At 40.6% G+C, this 20,299-nt stretch overlaps 1 protein-coding gene across 9 annotated transcripts in view; it reads left to right on the top strand.

Moving 5' to 3' along the window:
- The window catches only part of LOC109030941 (monocarboxylate transporter 2), a 650,400-nt gene that overhangs the window by 439,230 nt on the left and 190,871 nt on the right, over positions 1-20,299 (top strand). Inside the window, exons 1-2 of one of the 9 annotated variants that reach the window (XM_019042202.2) lie at positions 13,069-13,426; positions 16,308-17,531. The exons of 5 other annotated variants lie outside the window; for them this stretch is intronic. In XM_019042202.2, the coding sequence (XP_018897747.1) occupies positions 17,276-17,531 (256 nt within the window). In that variant the 5' untranslated portion in view covers positions 13,069-13,426; positions 16,308-17,275. Of the gene's footprint in view, positions 1-13,068; positions 13,427-14,037; positions 14,054-15,313; positions 17,532-20,299 lie in introns of those variants that run through there. 3 more of the 9 variants (XM_019042209.2, XM_072300846.1, XM_072300847.1) reach the window with 3 other exon arrangements.

Genomic DNA, 20,299 nt, shown 5'->3' with positions numbered 1-20,299 from the left:
TAACTTGATGTGTGAATTACAGCTCTGGTATAAACTCCGCCACACTCTGCACTAGGAACCGAGACTCAGCTCTGACCTCTGCATTTCAGCTGCAGATATGCCGAAAGTTTACCCTAATATTCCATGCTTTCGGGAGGTTCACCGAATTTCGTTCGCCGAGACTGTAAATCTCGGCTCCAGGTACCGAGTCCACATTGGAAGATAAAACTTATTGGATCCTGAGTCCAGACTCTTAAAAACATCGACAAGAAAAAGTACTCTTGATTCAAGCAGATTTAAGCTTAAATCAAGAACCAAACCTCGCAATTTAAGCGGATTTTGTTTTGATTCAAGCAAAAATCCGTTTGAATCAAGAGTATTTTTTCTTGTCGATGTTTTCAAGAGTCTGGACTCTGGATCCAATGTTTTTTTTCCAGTGAATAAACATTAAAATTTAAAGTTTCAGAGCATTTGTTTCCTACTTTGACCTAAAGTTTCTGAAAAGTTCAGGGAAGAATAATCTTAATTTTTCCAAAAATCACTGGGGAAAAAAACACATTGGATCTAGAGTTCAGACTCTTGAAAACGTCGACAAGAAAACGTCCTCTTGATTCAATCAGAATCTAGCTCAAATCAAGAACCCAGCCTCTTAATTTAAGCGGATTTCGTTTTGATTCAAGCAAAAATCCGTTTGAATCAAGAGTATTTTTTCTTGTCAATGTTTTCGAGAGTCTGGACTCTAGACCCAATGTGTTTTTTTTTCCTGCGGATCTTCCTGAAGAAATGTTCACCGTGTAAATGTCAACTTTGTACCTCGGGACGTGGCAACGCGGAGCTCTCGAAACCCTCGAATCCAGAAACGATGCTCGATCGCCCACGAATTTGACACGGTTTCCGAGTCGGATGCGGCGGGCATCTTCGGCGGCGCCACCTCCCAAATTCCGCCTCGCAACGACAGACGACAGCCACAGGCCGATATTCAATTCACTTTTTACGAGCGGTCAACGATATCGTACGTTCCCGTCGAGCCCCAAGTCAGCCGCGCTAAGGGAAAACGTCGCATGAGCATTCGAATGTTGCCGTATTTCCTCCCCGAAAATATTCATCACCGGAAAAAAAACACATTGGATCTAGAGTCCGCTCTAGAAAACATTGACAAGAAAACATACTCTTAATTCAATCGGATTTTTGCTTGAATCAAAAGGGAATCCGCTTAAATTGCGAGGCTCGGTTCTCGATTTAAGCTAGATTCTGATCGAATCAAGAGTACTTTTTCTTGTCGATGTTTTTAAGCGTCTGAACTCTAGATCCAATGTGTTTTTTGGAAAAATTCAGATTATTCTTCCCTGAAACTTTCAGAAACTCCAGATCAAAATAGGAAACAAATGCTCTGAAAAATGGAAATGATGCATGTGTGAGGGATTCGCGATTTGACTGGTGATTCGTATGCAAAAATTGGCAAGAAACACGATTGGTGCCACTAGTTTTCCCTGAAGTCAACTCCCAAGCTCAAAAAAAGCTCTCAAGTTGATGCCCAAATGGAGGGGATATCCCACGCTATCCTGAGAACCTACCTCTACATCAAGACGAACTCTTCATGCGAAGATAGGGAGCAAATACATTGACAGGGTTACCACTTTATTTGGGGACTCCGAAACTGAAAACACGGCAACCCTCCTAATGGATTTGCTCCGTATCTTTGCATGGAGAGTTTGTCCTGATGTAGAGGCGGACTCTCCCCTAGGTGGTGAACCAATCCTAGAGGTGGGATATCCCCTCCAATTTGGCTTCAACTTGAGAGCTTTTTTTGAGCTTGGGAGTTGCTTTCAGAGAAAACCAGTGGCACCATCGTGTTTCTCGCGAACTTTTACATGAAAATCCATAGTTCTAATTGCAAATTCCTCACACATGCAACATCTCCATTAAGATTAATCCTCCCTGAAATTTTCAGAAACTTCCGATCAAAATGCGAACAACATGCTCTGTAAAATTGAAGGAAAAATATTCACAAATTCTACCGTAAATACATGCTGAGTCAAAGGAAATTTGGCAATATCTGAAGGCTCATACGTTGTTTTTCCTAAGCACGGCAAAAGTGTCGTCGCCCTCGCTTTGCGCCGACACCGAACCAGTTCCCGATCGGAACCGAACCGCCTCATCGCGTCGGCGTCGTCCCGCGAGAATGTCAATCGGGTCCAGCGACCAAGTTTCCAGTTGTCTTCCTGCTAAAATTTCTAGGAAGCCCTTCTTGTTCCTTCGAAAGGCGCATCATTGCGCTCAGGAATTTCGCCGAAATTTTTAGAGGGCTACTCACACGCGGAAGATAAGAGGTAGGGATTAAGTCCCAACTTTGACGTTTCCCTATAATTTTGGTAGTTTCCCAAATTAGTTGTTATTGTACCCCAATAAGTTAGGTTACTAACCCAAAATTTGCGGTACTATCCCAAATGGCCGTATTTCTGCCGAACGGAACTAAGTGCATTATGACGTGAGCCTTGTTATGCATATATTCTTATGGGCCTCAGGGCACATGCCGTGATGCACATAGTTTCGTTTGGCAGAAATACGTCCAAATTGAGTTGCGGTCCTGCCAAAATTGTTTGTAAGTGTCCTCATCATCCATCAAATTGAGGTAGTACCGTAATTATTATGAGGGATAATCCCAGATACTTTTTTTTTTTCTGTGCATGCATGATACCAAGGAGTTCTATTGCGGCTAAATTTCGATATTTCCTGATGTATTGTTCCCTATACGATCTCTTGAGCACCGTGAGCTTTTAAATATGAACTTCCTTTGTGTTGATTTCGAGAAAGCTGGTTCTGGAAAGGCTACTTTTACAGCACTAAAAATTGGTTGACTTCTTAATTTTGTTAATTTTATACAGATTTTGGAGAAAAATCTACATATTTCAGGCGGTAGGAACTCCTCATTTTTGGGAATATTCCCTCAAAGAGCACCAACCCTCAAGCTCTGAGTCGAAAAATGTAGCTGATTAAAAAGTTATGATATCAATCCTGAAGCTAGCCCAGAATTGATAAATGCAGCTAATGAAATGGCACACTATACAATTTATATATATTTACAGATTTAGTTTTGACTGCGAAATAAGTGAGATATGCCAAGTGAGCAAATGGTCAATCAAGTACAATCTAAGTATAATCGAAATACTTTTAGGATTTTACTGTACAAGCGTAAATGTGGAATTCATCACGCACCAGACAATTCGACTGCACAGCTGTTTTCATCAGTGGCAAATAAAAGCAGCTCCCTAAAGACAGACGCTGTAGACCGAAAATCGTGTAATGTGGAAGCGATTTGGAAAGCATGGCAATAATTTCGGCGCGAGATTCTGGACTTAAGCCACTGGCGTGTTTATGAGTCTAATGAGCTTCGATAATCCTGCCGAAACTCTTTGACGAGTCTCGCCTACGGCCGTCACTCCGCATTTCATCGCTTCGTCGCCAAAGGGCGTAACCGCATTTTAAAATAAACCCTGCCAACCGTACAACTCCATGATCTTCAGGGCTCATACGGGAGTGAAGTTGCGGTCTTACGTGGAAGGATTGGCGGTTTTTCGCCGATTTTCCGCATTCTCCCATCGTCTTCCCATTTTTCACGTCAAGATTAATGTTTCATCCTTTCATGTATCTTCCATCGACCGATCCCGCTAATGAATGCGTCAAAGCTTTTTTCAATACTCGCTTCCTCCACCGAAGATGGAGACAGTCCCATTTCGCCCGAGAGAAATTTCCGGGAAAAATTTTGCATCGGAGCCGACCGTGCAATGCAGCTTCGTTTGTACCCGGAATGAGCGTGCACTCTTACGAAAGGATATCCCGCGGAAAGTTATGAAGAATTTTGATCACTCATTTGACGCTAATACGCTTCTCGCAGTCAATAAATTCTTTTGCGGTTCAATTTATTTTCAATAGGTATTTTTCTCTGTTTATGGGCGTGTATTTAAGAAATTTAGTGACCCGCAAAACAAGGACGCAGAGGTGAAGTGTTGATGATGAGATCCCGAAATAGAACCTACACGACTATGTCCATTTTGGTAGTCGTCGGAGGTGTTGAACAGAAAGGTTGTCAGAGAAACACTTTTCCTCGTTCAAATTGTTCTTGCATGACATTCGCATTGTGTTTGGCATATTCGCCTGTCGTGATTTTTTAGCAATTTCTATATCGTTAGAAATTGTCCAATGGCTTTTGGAAAAAAATGTGTCGAACACACCGCATTATTTGATCATATTCAAACGCGACACTGCACCGGAAATACATATACTTGCATTTCGAAAAGGATATAACTTTTGAAGAAGTTCGTCCTCTCAATCCGCGGAACTTTTATTTGTCCGTCAAAATAATAGCGGAACTTCTTCCTTTATGTCCAGTTGTTCAAACCTTCCACAATTTTCACCGTAATTATGATTATTGAATTCTATTATAAAAAGAATATGCCTTTCCAACTAGCAAGGTCTTTAGGCCCTTCAGAAAATCATTCACTTCCGCATTTTTCAATAGCCCTCTTACGTCCAAGCGAAGGTTGTTGAACAACCTGATGGCAGTGCGGCATAAAAATAGATACCTCTTCTTCTTCTTTTTCATCTTCCTCTACGAGAGACCAGGGCATAGCCCTGTTTGTCAAGCCATCCAGTATGGAGCACAATAAAGTATGCAAATAGAAAATATCTATAAATATCTAAAAGTAAAGGACTCATCAAATCAATAAAAACAGCAATAAAATCTTCCATCATCCTCAGGAGAAGAGGATTGCTTTCCATTGCTAACCACTCAAAAAACTCAAGTTGGGATCTTAGAACGAGATTAAGAGAGATACAGACAGACACAAACGCAAATTTAATAATTTCAAATATAATACCTTTCTTTTACTTTCTTTAGAGAAAAACACAGCTCTCGGTTTCACAAAAATATGGTACAATACAAAAGGGTTGAGCACCGGTCTCAGGCCTCATCACAGTTACGAAAGAGAAAGGTAGTTTAACTACCGCGCTATGAGTTTCTAACCCGCTACTCAAGGACACGAAATAGAATGTTGAAAAAACTCACTCACACACATATACCTTTGATTTAAAATTACTCTTGCTAATTAATCGCTGCTCCACAACTAAACTGTGCTCATTGAGCTTACACTGTTAGCAGATTTTGGCAGCATCTTGGATTCCATTCCCTGGATTGTGCCATTTGGGTTTTCCGCGGTTATTTCTTTTCATCCATTCGGTCTACTTGCCAGAAGCAAATCCATCAATTTGGCATCACCGGATTTCCTCCTTTTGAACTTATGCTTAATAATCGACTTTTGTTGGAGTACTAGCGACTAGCCCCCTCCAAGATTCGATACATTTCCATAGGTTTAAATTGAGTAAAGATAATGTTGCCGATAGAAATGTTGCTTTTGTGAGAAATTTGCGATTGGGCTACTGATTCTTTTGTAAAAGTTCGCGAAAAACACGATGGTGCCACTGGTTTTCTCCAAAATCAACTCCCAAGCTCAAAAAAAGCTCGCAAGTTTAGGCCAAAATAGAGGATATTCCTCTCTATCCTGAGAGTTCACCTCTATATCTAGACAAAATCTCCATGCAAACATTTGGAGCAAATACATTAACTGGGCTGTCACTTTATTTGGGGACTCTACTGAAAACACGGCAACCCTGATAATGTATTTGCTCCTTATCTTTGCATGGGAAGTTTGTCTTGATGGAGAGGTGGACTCTCAGGATAGCGTGGGATGTCCCCTTCATTTTGGCCTCAACTTGAGAGCTTTTTTTTTGAGCTTGGAAGCTGATTTCAGAGAAAACCAGTGGCACCATCGTGTTTCTTGCGAACTTTTATATAAGAATCCATTTTCAAATCGCAAATTCCTCACACATGCAACATCTCCATTTCCTGGATTCGCTAATGCAGGTGCTCCGACCACATCCAAAATTTATTTATTTATTTATTTATTTATTTATTTATTTATTACATTTTGATACACGGGAGCCGTGAGGCTATAGTATAGGTCAATTCAGGTACAATAAAGTTTTTTTTTAATCAACTAAAAAGTATTAAATTTCTAAGATAACAATCCGAAAGCACAGAATATTGTTTACAAATTTCGAGAGAGGGCTAGAATTACCTCAGTAGTACGTCAAGAGAAGCAGAGTCAACTATTCAACCAGGAGGGTGGTCTGGGTTATACCATTCAGCAATTCATCGATACTGTAGAAAGCATTTTTTAAAACTTGTAAAACGTTTGACCCAATTCCGAACGGCGAAATTCAGCATCCTTGTTTTCGTTGTCAATCGGCGTGGAGCCGGCCGCGTCCGTCTCGGGCGGTAGGAGAAGTTAAGAGACCGAAATGAAGCCGTCGGACATTCCTACGGTCACCTCTGACGGACGAGGCTCGATAAATCTCGGCCGGGTGCGCGGACAAGTGAGCCTGGCCCGCGGTTTCTAATGGGACATTTTCATAACACGCGTCATTAGCGTCTCGTTAGCCGCAACGCGCAACGGTATTGCCCGACGCCCGACGCGCGCTTTTAATGGGCGCGCGCGCGCGGGTTCCTATTGTGCTCGCGCCGTTCCCATGATTTATTCGCCGACTCCGACACCCCGAAACGCCGGCTTTGACTCCCGCTCCCAGCCCGATAACCATCGAAGACGGCGCCGGTCCAGAAGCGCCCATGCCGGATGCTTGGAGGCTGAGGAGGGAGCCATTTGGGACACCTCTCCCTCCGAACATCGGAGGGGTTTACGAGGTTCAAGGGTGTTATGTGTAGTAGTGCGCACTGTACTACCGGGGGTGAAGCGGGGAGCTGTTGCAGATCAACGTTGACTTGCAGATCGACGTTTACTTCTTGTGCGGGTGGTTCGCTCCCGTCATCGATAATCCCGGGTTTCGGCACCAAATGAAATTTTGAAAGACTTTAACTAGTTGATTTTGTAGTTTTTTACCTTTTTATTTTTGTAGAAAAGTATAGATGTAAAAAGACAAAGGAAGATTTTTAAAGATTGAGCTTTTTTATAATGGAGATAATTTTTAGTACAGGAAAAGGGTAGACAGAGATTAAGACTGAAAATTTTGTAACTATAGCAACCAAGGGGAACCCGCTTCAGGGGGTTTTACGAGGCCTTTACGAGGGTTTACTCACATGATTTAAAAAAAAATAAAATAAAATAAGTAACAAAAGAAAAAACAACGGAGGATGTAAAAATTGAAGATTTCCGACTTTTTCCAGAGCTCTCTTCTACGAGGTTGTACGACAGCCCCTAGGTGGCAAGGAATATTTCAACTTCCACATCAAGACGCCTCTGTAGTTCGGATTCTTGAGGGGCCAGATGCTCTACCGGCACACTTGTCGAAGCATTTTCATCGGAGCCGAGGCAGCAGCTTGCTGAAAAGTTTGCATCCGCAACTTTCACTCATATTCTGTCGGAGCTCTGATCTCGGATTTTTGTGATTTTAGTGTGCGTGTGAAATCAGATTGGTAGTGTTTCCTTTGCTGTTCGAGATGAGCGCAGAACTCGCATGGCTTTGGGCCTTGTTTCTGTGCGAAACCATGGTAAAATGTTTTCATACTACCAACCGCGATTAACCCGCTCCGACCGTCATCGTGGCCCTCATCTCGACCCCGCTTGCAGAATCCACTGAACGGAGAGTGCAAGCAATGCACTGAGGATTAGAAGTCATAAGGCCAAAACCAACAGAAAATTACTTAAAATTATCATATTAGATTTCGATATATAAAGATCGATATCCTTCCTGTTATCCCGGTTTCTTAATATAGTTACATCCCGCTTTATTCATGACTATCCTGTATAGGTAAAATCCCTCCCTTTTATCCCGGTTATTATGAAGAAATCCCGTTTTATCCCAGTCAATACTGCTTTGGAACAAACGATTTATCGAAGATCGATACACAAAGATCGATATCCTTCCTGTTATCCCGGTTTATTAATATAGGTACATCCCGTTTTTCCAGGACTATCCTGAATAGGTAATATTCCTCCCTTTTATCCTGGTTAATTAGAAGAAATGCATCCCATTTTTATACGTGTCTATCTATCATTAATTCCTTTACGGAAGAATACATTTAAATTTCCCGGGGATTTTCAATGAAGTTTTCTGATTGGTTAATGAAAGACCAATGAGCATGCGAAATGACACGGACGTGCACACAAAAAATGCCTTATATTTTTTATTATAGTAAGATAAGTGTGATTTTTTTAAAAAGAAAAAAAAGAAAGAAAAATAAACCTAAATATATCGATGAAATTAACAACTTCAAACAATATTGTCATAGTTTTAGAATCAGCAGAATAATATAAAAAACGTATAAATATATAAGTCATGTTTTATAGGGTCCACATCGGACGATCTGTGGGAAAACGAGTCGGACAACGTCGAAACGGTGCGAATTGCAATGCTGCTAGATCAAAACGCATCGACCGACAGGACCCGGTATTTTACTGCACTAAGCTATTAGGTCTGCTACTGTCGGCCTCCTATCCATGTCCTTGGGTCATAATTCTAACTAGTTAGCTTGTCACCGGAGAAACATTTTTGTGGTCCCAATTTCATTTTCTATGACAAAATTGAACACCTCATAAAAATCTGCACAGAGCGAAGTATGATTTTAATTAATGTTCGTTTTGTAACGGTCCGAAAAATATCCTGAAGAATAATGGGGAAAGAAAGGGGGGGGGGGGGCTCGGGGACGCGAGACTCCGTTTTGACTAATGTGAAAACCGAGTGCGTTGCATTCTGTCATGGCCAAGCGACTTTTTTTCGGTTTTAGTAAGAGTTTAGCTTGTCCACAAAGTTTAACAAATTCCTCCAATTTGTGTAGATGCCCCGCAAAACCTCCTTCGGCATTGTAGACATGCATGCAGTTCAAAACACCTCTGTACAGCAGGTCCGCTGTCCGCGCAGGTCCGCTCTGCACAGCATGATCACACTATTTGCAACTTCGGGACCATAAAGTAAGTTGCAGATAGTGTATGAATCTTAGCATGTCCTTCGGATTGCATGAAGTAACCGCCAGTTTCTTCAATCGCATTTTTTTGGTGTAGGTGAGCATAACTTTTGATTATTCTCACTACCAGGGACGCTGTATACCTATACCTATACTTAATTCTTAATCACCCAAGCATGTCTGCTTTTCTGGATGAACTTGTCGGAGTTGTTCTATCTTGTCCTCTCTGTTTGTCGCGAGTGATGGGACGCACTGTCCATTATAATCGTACTGTTATTTTCAATGTTTGGAATGAGCGTGGTTGTTGAATTATAAATCAATTTTCGAGTTATGCGTGATCCATTTCTTCGTGATAATCATCGTTTTTTTTTTCGATTTAGACCCAAGTGGAGGAGCGTTCATCCAATCGTTCCCTACTTCTTCGTAAATATCGTGTTTATGATGACCTTCGCAGCGATACTTCGGTAATTTTTATTCGATTCTCCCGGATATTTCGATATATTGCGATGCGTACATTAAGGAAGTTGCAACAGCATTATTGTAGCCCTTTCCTCGTGCTTACGTCTAAATAATTGAAAATAGGAGAAATCAAGTTCGCCTTCAACTCCATGGATACAGTTTGAGCGGCTCTGGTGTTGAAATAGTTGTATCAGGCAATTTATTTTAACGTGTTTTGCGGAGGACGAGCGACGTTCGCTGTAATCTTCGGGTTTATAATGATCATCGCAGTGAAACGTCTATGATACTCCCCACGGAAGAAAAGAAAGAAAAAAAATTGAGATAGAGATTGAAATACGTCGCTCTCGCGTTCATTTCTGTATTTGGGTTCTTTGCAAGTTTCAGTCTCAGCTTCATGCATACACTTCACTGAGAAAAAACTATGGCTTATAAACCTATTAGAGGTAAATATGGAACACCACTAATAGTAGTACCTCTACATATAATAATAGCACATATACCTTAGTTATGGTACGGGGTACCTTAATTAGGTACAGAGACCTTAGTATGGTTCACAGACCGAGAATCATTAGTTTATTTACGACTATTATAGGTGTTCCATATTTACCTCTAATAGGTTTATAAACCATAGTTTTTTCTCAGTGTTGCGGTGCATTTAAATTTGGACCGCTGAATTTAAATTAGCCTATTTCTTTTTCAAATGAAAAGTTTCATGTAGGTATCTTATTTGTAAACAATAAGGGAAAATTTAGACACGATACCTTTTTTTAAATAAATTCTTTCTCCGGAAAGACTTATACACATGGAAAAAAACGGATCAAGGCTAACTTCTCCTTTGTATTTTTCTTTTGCCTTTGCACTCAGGGAAAAGTCAGTGAATTCAAGCGCCGGCGAACTGACAATTTTCCCCCCTCAGTCAGGGAATTTCGAAATTGGATTCAACTTGCAATCCTGCCAAAAAACACGGATGTTCTACTTGAAGGATACAACACGTCCGTTGTTTCTGCTTGCACGACTTTTGACGTCGTCAATATTTTGGCGTGAAGCCCGGGCGATATCCTTCGGCAAGGCGGGAACGTTGCTCACGAACGTTGAATGGCAGAACGGAATCACTAAAACAAACAGAAGGCGTACGAGTGGTAATGACAGATCTTTCAAAGCTGGACACGACTCGACTCCACTCCGCGCGCCTGGGCCCGATGAAAGCTCCAACATTCCACGATGTTGCCGAATTAATTGCTTCGTAATTTTTTTACAATTTTCCGGTCAGTGATCTCAACGAGGAGTAAATAGTACAACAGGTTTATGCAAATGACCAAAATGAAGCGTGACCTAAGAAAAATACACTTATTAACATGAAAGCGCTTTAGTGTATCACATTTGGCCTCCGGATCTTGGATTTTAAGAGTATACTGTTACTCTCGCCGTCACCAACTTTCAGGAGCCATCGGTTGAATGCGCTTCATTTTCAGCCCGCATTTTTCTTCAACTGAAACCTTTCAAATAATGGCAAAAGATGTGAACTTATTAAAGTGGCGCTTACGATTTGGTACCTGCTTGCCTTCATAACGACTGGTCGAACTTGACGAAAATCCCCACCAAGAAGAAAGTATTTTCCTCCAAATAGCTCATCATTCCTCATGATGTCTCTCAAAGTTACATCGAGTAGACTCAAGGCAATTTTAGGTATTATTGATGCCTCATCCCACATTAAAAAATCAACTTCCGTAAGTATTTTTTTTTTGTGAGATTTGTTGGTCTCACGACTTTTTCTGACGTCATCTGAAGGGGCAATTTAAGCGCTCGATGAGCAGTTTTCCCATCGAGCAACAAAATAGCAGCAATGCCTGTCCAGACAACACATATGCTTTTTTCCCCCAGATTTTTTTGATGATGGTATAAACACTTATACGGAAATGTTTTCCAGTTCCCCCAGGACCGTCTATAAAAAATATTTTTTGAGGCAGATGAGAATTTAAAAGGGCCTCAGAAACTATCGTAAAAATTTCATTTTGATCTTCATCCAACTGCGCAATCATTTGCAAGGCCAGTGTCAAATGCTCCTTATCATCCAAACCGTCTTCGAAAGCATCTGGTGTTTCCATGGTAAAGTCTATACCGAAATCATCGAAAGATCTATCCTGCCCATTCAAACGCAATTCTATTTCAGAGATTGCTCACCACTCCGTTGTACCTTCACATATTGCTTCCTTAAACTTATCCCAGACTGAGGGGGCGTTGAGATGTTTACATGTCAGAAGAAGATACACAAAAAAGGCTATTAAAGTATTTGGCATCATGGTGGAAATTGCCTGTGTCATTATTTCTTCTGCGTCCTTTTCTTCCACTCCAAAACCTATTGCATATGCAGCATCTTTAAAGGATGGATAAGAAATATTTTCAAACTTTTTAAGATCGTCGAAATTTGTAGCTCCCTTGACATTTTTCAGAAGAATTTTAAGAAAAAATCTTTCAGAATCCTTTGGCGAGACTGCTTGGAGGCGCGATATAATGCGATGATGGCGCGCTTCCTTTTTTTCCATTTTCTTTCTCCATCATTCCAGACGTAATGTTGTGGAATATCATTGTAATACAACTCTCTAGCTTGTGGGTCAGTTTCATTCAACTTGAAATAGGCAGTCAATCTTGTTGTCACTCGCTTTTCACTGACAGCTTCAGCCTCTTTACCTTCAATAAAACTGATAAATTGTTGACCAGGGAGATGCATAGGAAGGCGTATTGTCGCATGACTGGTGCCATGTGTTAGAAGTTCTACTTTTTGTTTTCCGGTGTGCCTTAGGTATTAGCTGGCTCCATTTGATCTAAACACTTATTTCTCAGCACTAAGTTGTTTTTTCCGTGAGTGGATCAAATATTAAAAAAACAGATGGACTCATTGTTAAAAATTACTAAAAGTTGAGTTCATTCATTGATTGTAAGTGTATCTCCATTTCAGCAGATTGACACAGAAACAGAGATGTCATGTGTTCTTTTATCCTACACTGGGGGGAAAAAAACACATTATGCATCATTTGGATCACGATTGAATCAAGAGTATTTTTTCTTGTCGATGTTTTTAAGAGTTTGGACTCCCGATGCAATGTGTTTTTTTTCCAGGGCGTATTATTTTCTATACACTGGGAAAAAAAACACATTGGATCTAGAGTCCAGACTCTTGAAAACATTGACAAGAAAAAATACTCTTGATTCAATCGGATTTAAGCTTAAATCAAAAGGAAATCCGCTCTAATTAAGAGTCTTGGTTCTTGATTTAAGTAAAAATCCGATTGAATCATGAGTATTCTTTCTTGTCGATGTTTTTAAGGGTCTGGACTCTAGATCCAATGTGTTTTTTTTCTTTTCCAGTGCGTATTATTTTCTATACACTGGAAAAAAAAACACATTGGATCTAGAGTCCAGACTCTTGAAAACATTAACAAGAAAAAAATACCCTTGATTCAATCGGATTTTTGCTCGAATCAAAACGAAATCCGCCTAAATGAAGAGGCTTGGTTCTTGATTTAAGCTAGATTCTGATTGAATCAAGAGTACTTTTTCTTGTCGATGTTTTTAAGAGTCTAGACTAGATCCAATGTGTTTTTTTTTTCTCTTTTTTTTTCTCTTTTTTTTTCTTTTTTTCCAGTTTACTTTCATTAGACTATCTGTAATTGTTGGCCGTTTAACACGTGAGGGTGTCAGGGACTCGGGGAGCCCGGCGCCGAGGCGAAGCGCGCGGGACGGCTTTCAACACGTGGTCGCGGCGGCGGGTATAACGGGTCCGGGACCGACTCCGGGCCCCCAAGCCGCGAACCGAGTCAGTGACTCGGCAGAGCCCGGCCCGCCAAGGTGTCATCTGCGCCGCGCCGCCCAGCAACGCGCAACCCGCGTCTTTCGCTCGCGTGGCCCCAAGGAAGTGCGCTCTGAGGATAGCGTCCCGCAGGATGCCCAAAGTGGATGTGTGATCAGCACCGCTCGCTGAAATCGGGGGTTTTTCGACCGGAGTCCACGATCCAAGTGCGATTGAAAATTTAGTTTTCAAATTTTGAATAAATCTTTTTTCCATGGCAAGCTAACAGAGCGGTCAGTTGGGAGATTTGAAAAATTAATAATTTTGGAGTGGTGACCGGTCAGCGAAGTCAGGGTTTTTTTCCACCCGTGCCACAATCCTAGTGCGATTGAAATTTGTTAAAGTTTTGAAAAATTATTTTCTACCCTTCCTTGACGGAAACCTAACAGAGCGGTCAGTTCGGTTAGGTTAAATTCAAAATCCCTGTAAGCAATGTCTCTGAAATATTTCAAAATTCTTCCAGCCGATACTCTGATGATAATCAGATATCTGTGCAAAATTTGATTTCAGGGAAAACAGATTACCAAAGGTGACCCTCGTGCGTAACGCGTATTTTATGGTGATTTGAACAATCACTTTTCACCGGCTGGTCGCTGGTCAGTGAAGTCGAGGTTTTTTTCGACCGGAGTCCACGATCCAAGTGCGATTGAAAATTTAGTTTTCAAATTTTGAAAAAATATTTTTTCCTTGTCAAGCTAATAGAGCGGTCAGTTGAGAGTTTTGAAAAATTACTAATTTTGCAGTGGTGACCGGTTGGTGGAATCGGGGTTTTTCGACCGGAGTCCACGATCCAAGTGCGATTGAAAATTTAGTTTTCAAATTTTGAAAAAAAAATTGTCCATGTCAAGCTAACAGAGCGGTCAGTCGGGTGATTTAAAAAATCACCAATTTTGCAGTGGTGGCCGGTCGGTGAAATCAGGGTTTTCTTTCCACCCGTGCCACGACCCCAGTGCAATTGAAATTTTTTAAGTTTTGAAAAATTATTTTTTACCCTTCCTTGATGGAAACCTAACAGAGCGGTCAGTTCGGTTTGGGTAAGCTCAAAATCCGGATACTCAATTTTTCTGAAATATTTCAACATTCTTCCAGCCGATTCTCTGATGATAATCAGATATCTCCTCAACATTAAATTTTAGGGAAAACAAATTACCAAAGTGGCCCTCGTGCGGAACGCATATTTTATGAAGATTTTAACTATCACCGTTTTCACCGGCTGATCAGTGAAGTTGAAGTTTTTTATGATCGGTGCCTCGGTCGACGCGCGATTGAAAAATTAGTTTTAAAATTTTAAAACATTAAAAACTCATCTGCAAATATTGAGGGACTAACGATTGTTCTCATTTGATACGCCAAACGAAGCTGTCGCAGTCAGGTAATGGAAATCAGAGGTGACTACAATACAAAATTGATACGGCTTGCGAGGCTTGAAAGTCCTCTGTTAGATGACTCAGTGATGAGGCATTTTAAGTTTCCCATTGTGTCACAAATATTTGGCGACTTATCAAAATTTTGAGCGTAGAAATTGACCGAAAAACGAATTCTAACTATGCATCACCGTGTCCGATAAAATTCTCCGCGAACAAAACTGGAAATATTTCGTAGAGAGCAAAATAAAGCACACTTGTTAGATAAACGTTGCGATCGTTTACACGCTAAGCCCTAAATGACTGCATTATTAAATTTGACTGATTGGCTTCACCTCAAGTCACTGCAAAATATAATCTGCATGAGCTGATAGCTCATACAATTTTAGTGTATTGAGGTGAAGATTCACTAAGCCGCATTCTGATTTTAACTATCGTTTTTCGATTTAAAATTATAAAATGCGCAGACGTGCTGTTTATGTCGATGCCTAGATTTCTAAAAAGTCAGCCCTGATCTGCAGTCATTCAGCAGTCATAAGCTTAAAAAATTGAATTTTTTCCTGATCCTTGCACCAAACCACCATCCTTACTTACCTCGTAAAAACCTTCAGGGCGGTAAAAAAAATTACGTACCTCACTCTTCTCTCCTAACTTTTTGGTGGTGGAAGATTAGTTCTCCCCGGTTGATGCGATCTTTGCCGAAAGTTTGAATTGCGTTTCGGAAAGTTTATCGAATATGATTGAGCAATCTGATTTTTATTTCTTCTCACTCAAATCGTTATCACTAAAATTATTTCGTTGAGCTCTGTCAAAGGAAAATGGGACTTGACAATTGGGTTCTTGTTTTCCTTCTTGCGTAATATCAACTCAAACAAATTATTCGCGTAATTATTCAAAGCAGAATAAAAGCATGGCAAAAGTTCATCCTTTGTGAAGGAAAAAAGTCTCCGAGTCTTGGGAGTTTATGTTCTACCTTGAGAAGCTAACGTAACCTGCACTCGCCCACCCTCCGAATGCCTCACTCAAGATTTCCTGTTCTCTTTTTAGAAACTAGTTAATTTTGATACGACATTATTTCTAAAGTTACGGTAATTTAAAATCTCCAGGGGGTCGGGATCCTCAGCGATTTGAATTAAACTTTCAAGGAACTGCTTTTGAGAAGCATTAAGTACACCCCTGTCTGCTCTGTTAGTTTGTGGGTAAATTAAAGTTTTTCCTCCGTGATTTTCGCCCTTTAAAGTGTGCAACCGGGAAGTTTCGCCTTCTACCGTATCAGGCCGTAATGGTATTCAAATTCTTCGTCCGGTTTGATTATCAGCCGAAATAAATTCACTCGGCCAACATTCGATAATAATTGATGTGCAACAGTATCTCCATCCATCTCAGTTCGCTAGCGGTGGAAATTTCGGGCTACTCTACGTATCTTATTTGAGTAAAACTGCTCGAAAGTCTTAGTGCATCGGTTTTGCTCTTTAATTGTCCGACAAATCTAGTGAATGTGCAAAAGTTTCGATTCGTATTTTTCCTCCTCCTTTATCCGGCACGCAATGCTGAGGATTGTTCAAAATTAGCTAAATTTATTTAAACATAAAGTAGTTAGCATTTTGAGTCGTGTCCTTAAAAAAGCGGAATGAATTCATCTACTTTCCTCCAGAAACGCGTGTGTTAAGTTATTTTATTGCAGGTCAAAAATCATCACGGTTCCCGGATGCAATGACGTGCGAAATTGAAAGTGAAGCGACCAAGCACTCGTCTTGGCACATTGATTTGTGACAAATAACCTTAGTCTTACTTTGTAACATTCGACTCAGGAATTTCTTTTTTATCGACTTACTCCTGTTCGGTGATTCGTTCCTGTTCTTCATTTTGTGTACGGCGTACACAGGATGATACCGGTTTATACGGGTTAATCCCATCTAAAAGTGCCTTTGTTTTACTGAATAATAATCTGAATGCCCAAAATTGAAAACGGAAAGGTGTGAATGTGAAGTGCCCGATAGGAAGGATCGTCCTCCTAGATAGTGAAAACGTGACTCAAAAGTCAAAAATAGCTGAAACTTAATTTTGAGTCTTCATTTCGCGCTGGTCTCGTTTTTCAATCTCTTCATTAGGAGGATTTATTAATGTTGCTGAGCCTTCTGCCCAATATGATACCGGTTGATACGGGGTGATCTAATCCGAAGACACCGCTGTCACACCAAGTAGTGATTCGAGTCCTCAAAATCTCTAACAAAATATGTGAACGTGAATGGTCGTATCCCTTTTTGACCACTACGATGCGCCCCTCCCCGAGTGGAACGCGGTGATCTAATCTGAAGACGCCAGTGTCAGACCATACAGTGATTCGAGTCCTCCAAATCGCAAGCAAAATATGTGAACGTGCAGGGACCTTTTTGACCACTACGATGCGCCCCTCCCCGAAAGGAACAGGGTGATCTAATCTGAAGACACCACTGTCATACCATATAGTGATTCGAGTCCTCAAAATTTGAAGCAAAATATGTGAACGTGCAGGGCCCTTTTTGACCAATACGATGCGCCCCTCCCCGAGTGGAGACGACCGTAATCCACCAGAGGGTTCTCTGTTTCAAGTGTTGGAATAAAAAAGTGTGAGGATGACTTGAGTCGGGGGCGTGCTTAGTGGTCGCGAAGATGAATCTGGACGACCCGGATTCGGGGTTGGCGACGTGCAGCGACCTGCCCTCGTGCAGCGAGGCGCTCTGCCCCTCGAAGCGCCCCTCGTCGTCGACCCTCCGACAGCACTACTACCCGGAGGGCGGCTGGGGGTGGTTCATCGTCCTCATCGCCGTCGCCGTGCAGGTCCTCAACCACGGCCTCCACACCGCCGTCGGCGTCCTCATGCCCGCCATGGAGAAGCGCTACCCCGGAGTCTCCCACGTCGAAACAGGTACTCTTTCACGAGATCTTGATACAGGGTTAATCAGAATTCACGCACCACTGGTCATAGGAGGGTGGCCATTTGAAATGTTTAAGTTGCCCCCCTCCCCCCAAGGGGATTAAAAACTGCGGAAAATACCTAAAAAAGTTTCCCCCTCGATATGCGGACAAACCTCTTAAACCGCAAATCGATATCATAATTAGAACTAAAGTTATGGCCAGTAGTGGTGCGTGACTTTTGAATAACCCTGTATGCTCATTGAAACTTTCATCAATTTGGACCACAAAGCCTCTTCAGCTATTCTCAAACTTAACTGGGCAGTTAAATGTTACAAGAGAGAACGTTTGTGCGAATTCCTTTGAACATTTCGGAGAAATTTACGATAATTTGCTCAAATCCACACTACTGTTTTCATGTAAAATTCTAAATTGCCCAATGAAATTTAAGTCACTTCAGATTTTCCCAAACTTAACCGGGCAATTTTTTTTTTTTTTTTTTTTTTATACGAGAGATTTTTGGTGCAGATTTTTTTTTGAAAATTTTGAAGAATTGACCTCGCATTGTGCAAAATATTCACCGAAATTTCCCCAAAAATCTGCACAGCCGTTTTCATGTACACTGAGAAAAAACTATGGTTTATAAACCTATTAGTGGTAAATATGGAACACCACTAATAGTAGTACCTCTACATATAATAATAGCACATATACCTTAGTTATGGTCTCTGTACCTTAATTAGGTACAGAGACCTTAGTATGGTTCACAGACCGAGAATCAGTAGTTTATTTACGACTATTATAGGTGTTCCATATTTACCTCTAATAGGTTTATAAACCATAGTTTTTTCTCAGTGTAAAATACTAAATTGTTCCGTTAAATTTAAGCTACCTCAGATATTCCCGAATTCAACTGGGCATTTCAATTTTCTATGAGAGATCGTTGTGTGGATTTTTCTGGAAATTTTAAGGAATTTGCTTCGCACTGTGCCAAAAAACTACCGAAATTTGCTCAAAAATTCGTACTACTGTTTTCGTGTAAAACATTAAATTGCGCAACTTTTGGCTTGGCTCCTTTCTGCGTAACGCGGGCCATTTAATCCTCTCAAAATTAATACATATGTAATCTACCCTGCGAAGGTAAGAAGCATTGCCTGCGAATGCTGTTCCCTAAAATGGAAAACATTTTGCAATTAGGAATTATCTTTTCTGCCTCGTTTTATAAACAACGTTTGTGCCATTTCTTTCCTAATCGTAAATTGTAGTCGAAATCGTCTTGCCAAGTTAATGGAAAGATCCCTTGACGTACAAGTTGTTCTTCTTAGTTGCGAACGATTCTATGCTAGAGGGAACTACATGAAAATGAATCATATCAAAAGGAACTATAGCACGCGCAAATCCTGTGCATATAGATCCTTTCGATTTTATTCATTCTCACCTGGAACTACATGGAAATGAATCATATCAAAAGGAACTGTAGTACGCGCAAATCCTATGCATATAGATCCTTTTGATTTCTTTCATTCTTACCGACCTCTATTTATAGCTCGAATATGACCGATATTTACTCGATTCTACCCACATTCAAATATTCCAATATTGACATTGGGGTATGTTTCAAAAGTTAGTATTTATTACCGCCCTCGCGCTAACGAGTAAGTAACTTAAAACAGGCGTGAGAAATTAAGTTCGCCTTCAATTCAATGGACGCAATTTGAGCGGCCCAGGAGTTAAAATAGTTGTATCACGCATTTTAAATTGGCTCGATGAGTGACTTTCGTCGTGAGCTTGGTGTTTTCAATTGCCGTCGATGCCCAATAACTTTTATTGGAACACATGTCACGAGGAACGTTGTCCAAATCCAGTGCGCATCGCGATCTAAAAGGAATTCTCTGGAAACATTTATTAGAAAAAAACAAAATCTTAAAAATAGCGTAAGAACGTAACAAAACTCCATTTCACCAAGGTGTCTATTTCTTATTAATTGTTTATCCTCTTTCTGCTGATGAAGTCGCTGAGTCGACAATAATGACAGATAATGAATTCGTCAATTTCTAACATTCTAACTTCCTTACCGTAACCTTTCAGTAGGGTCTAACACAAATCCTTCCTCGACGAAGCAATTTTTGATTGTTTCAATGCTAATTTCTTCGGCTATCAACTAGGAACTTAATTGCTTTCAGAGCGTTAATTCGTTCTACTTACATTGATTACGTTTGTATCAGGCTGAATTACATTCTCTCATACTTTGCCTTGTTGTTTTTAATGATTCTCATATCACAAGGCTGAATCTCAGATGCCGTATCATCAGGTAAAACTGTCCATTTCAACCGGCTTTGGGTCCCTAATAAGCGGGCATTTGTTTCTTACACCGGTTGTATGTGGAAGAGAATGTCTCAACGATTTCGGCCGAGAAAAAGAGGTTGCCGCGATTTACCTGCATCCCGGTAAATAAGTGAAACCATCTATATCGTGGTGGCTCACTTAGCCAGAACTCATCTGTAGAATGTTTAATGCACAAAAGTAACTCCCAAGGATGTTTTAGTCCAGCGATTTCAAGGTGTTTCTTAGGATTTGGATCTAAATTATGTGTATTTGTCACTGGAAAAAAAAAGAATCTTAAATTTGCCGCCAAGAAGTATTTCTTCTTAAATCAAGAATTTTTCTGGTTAATGTAAGCAACTTTTTGGCTTAACCCAAGCATTATTTTGCTTGTATCAAGGAAAAGTCAGCTTAAAGCAAGAAAAACAAAATTCTTGGCGGCAAATTCAAGAATCATCA

The sequence above is a fragment of the Bemisia tabaci genome, chromosome 5 (genome assembly GCF_918797505.1).
Source record: "Bemisia tabaci chromosome 5, PGI_BMITA_v3".
NCBI classification, from domain to species: domain Eukaryota; kingdom Metazoa; phylum Arthropoda; class Insecta; order Hemiptera; family Aleyrodidae; genus Bemisia; species Bemisia tabaci.
Note: the sequence above shows the minus strand (reverse complement) of the source record. Positions and strands in the feature narration are given on the sequence as shown.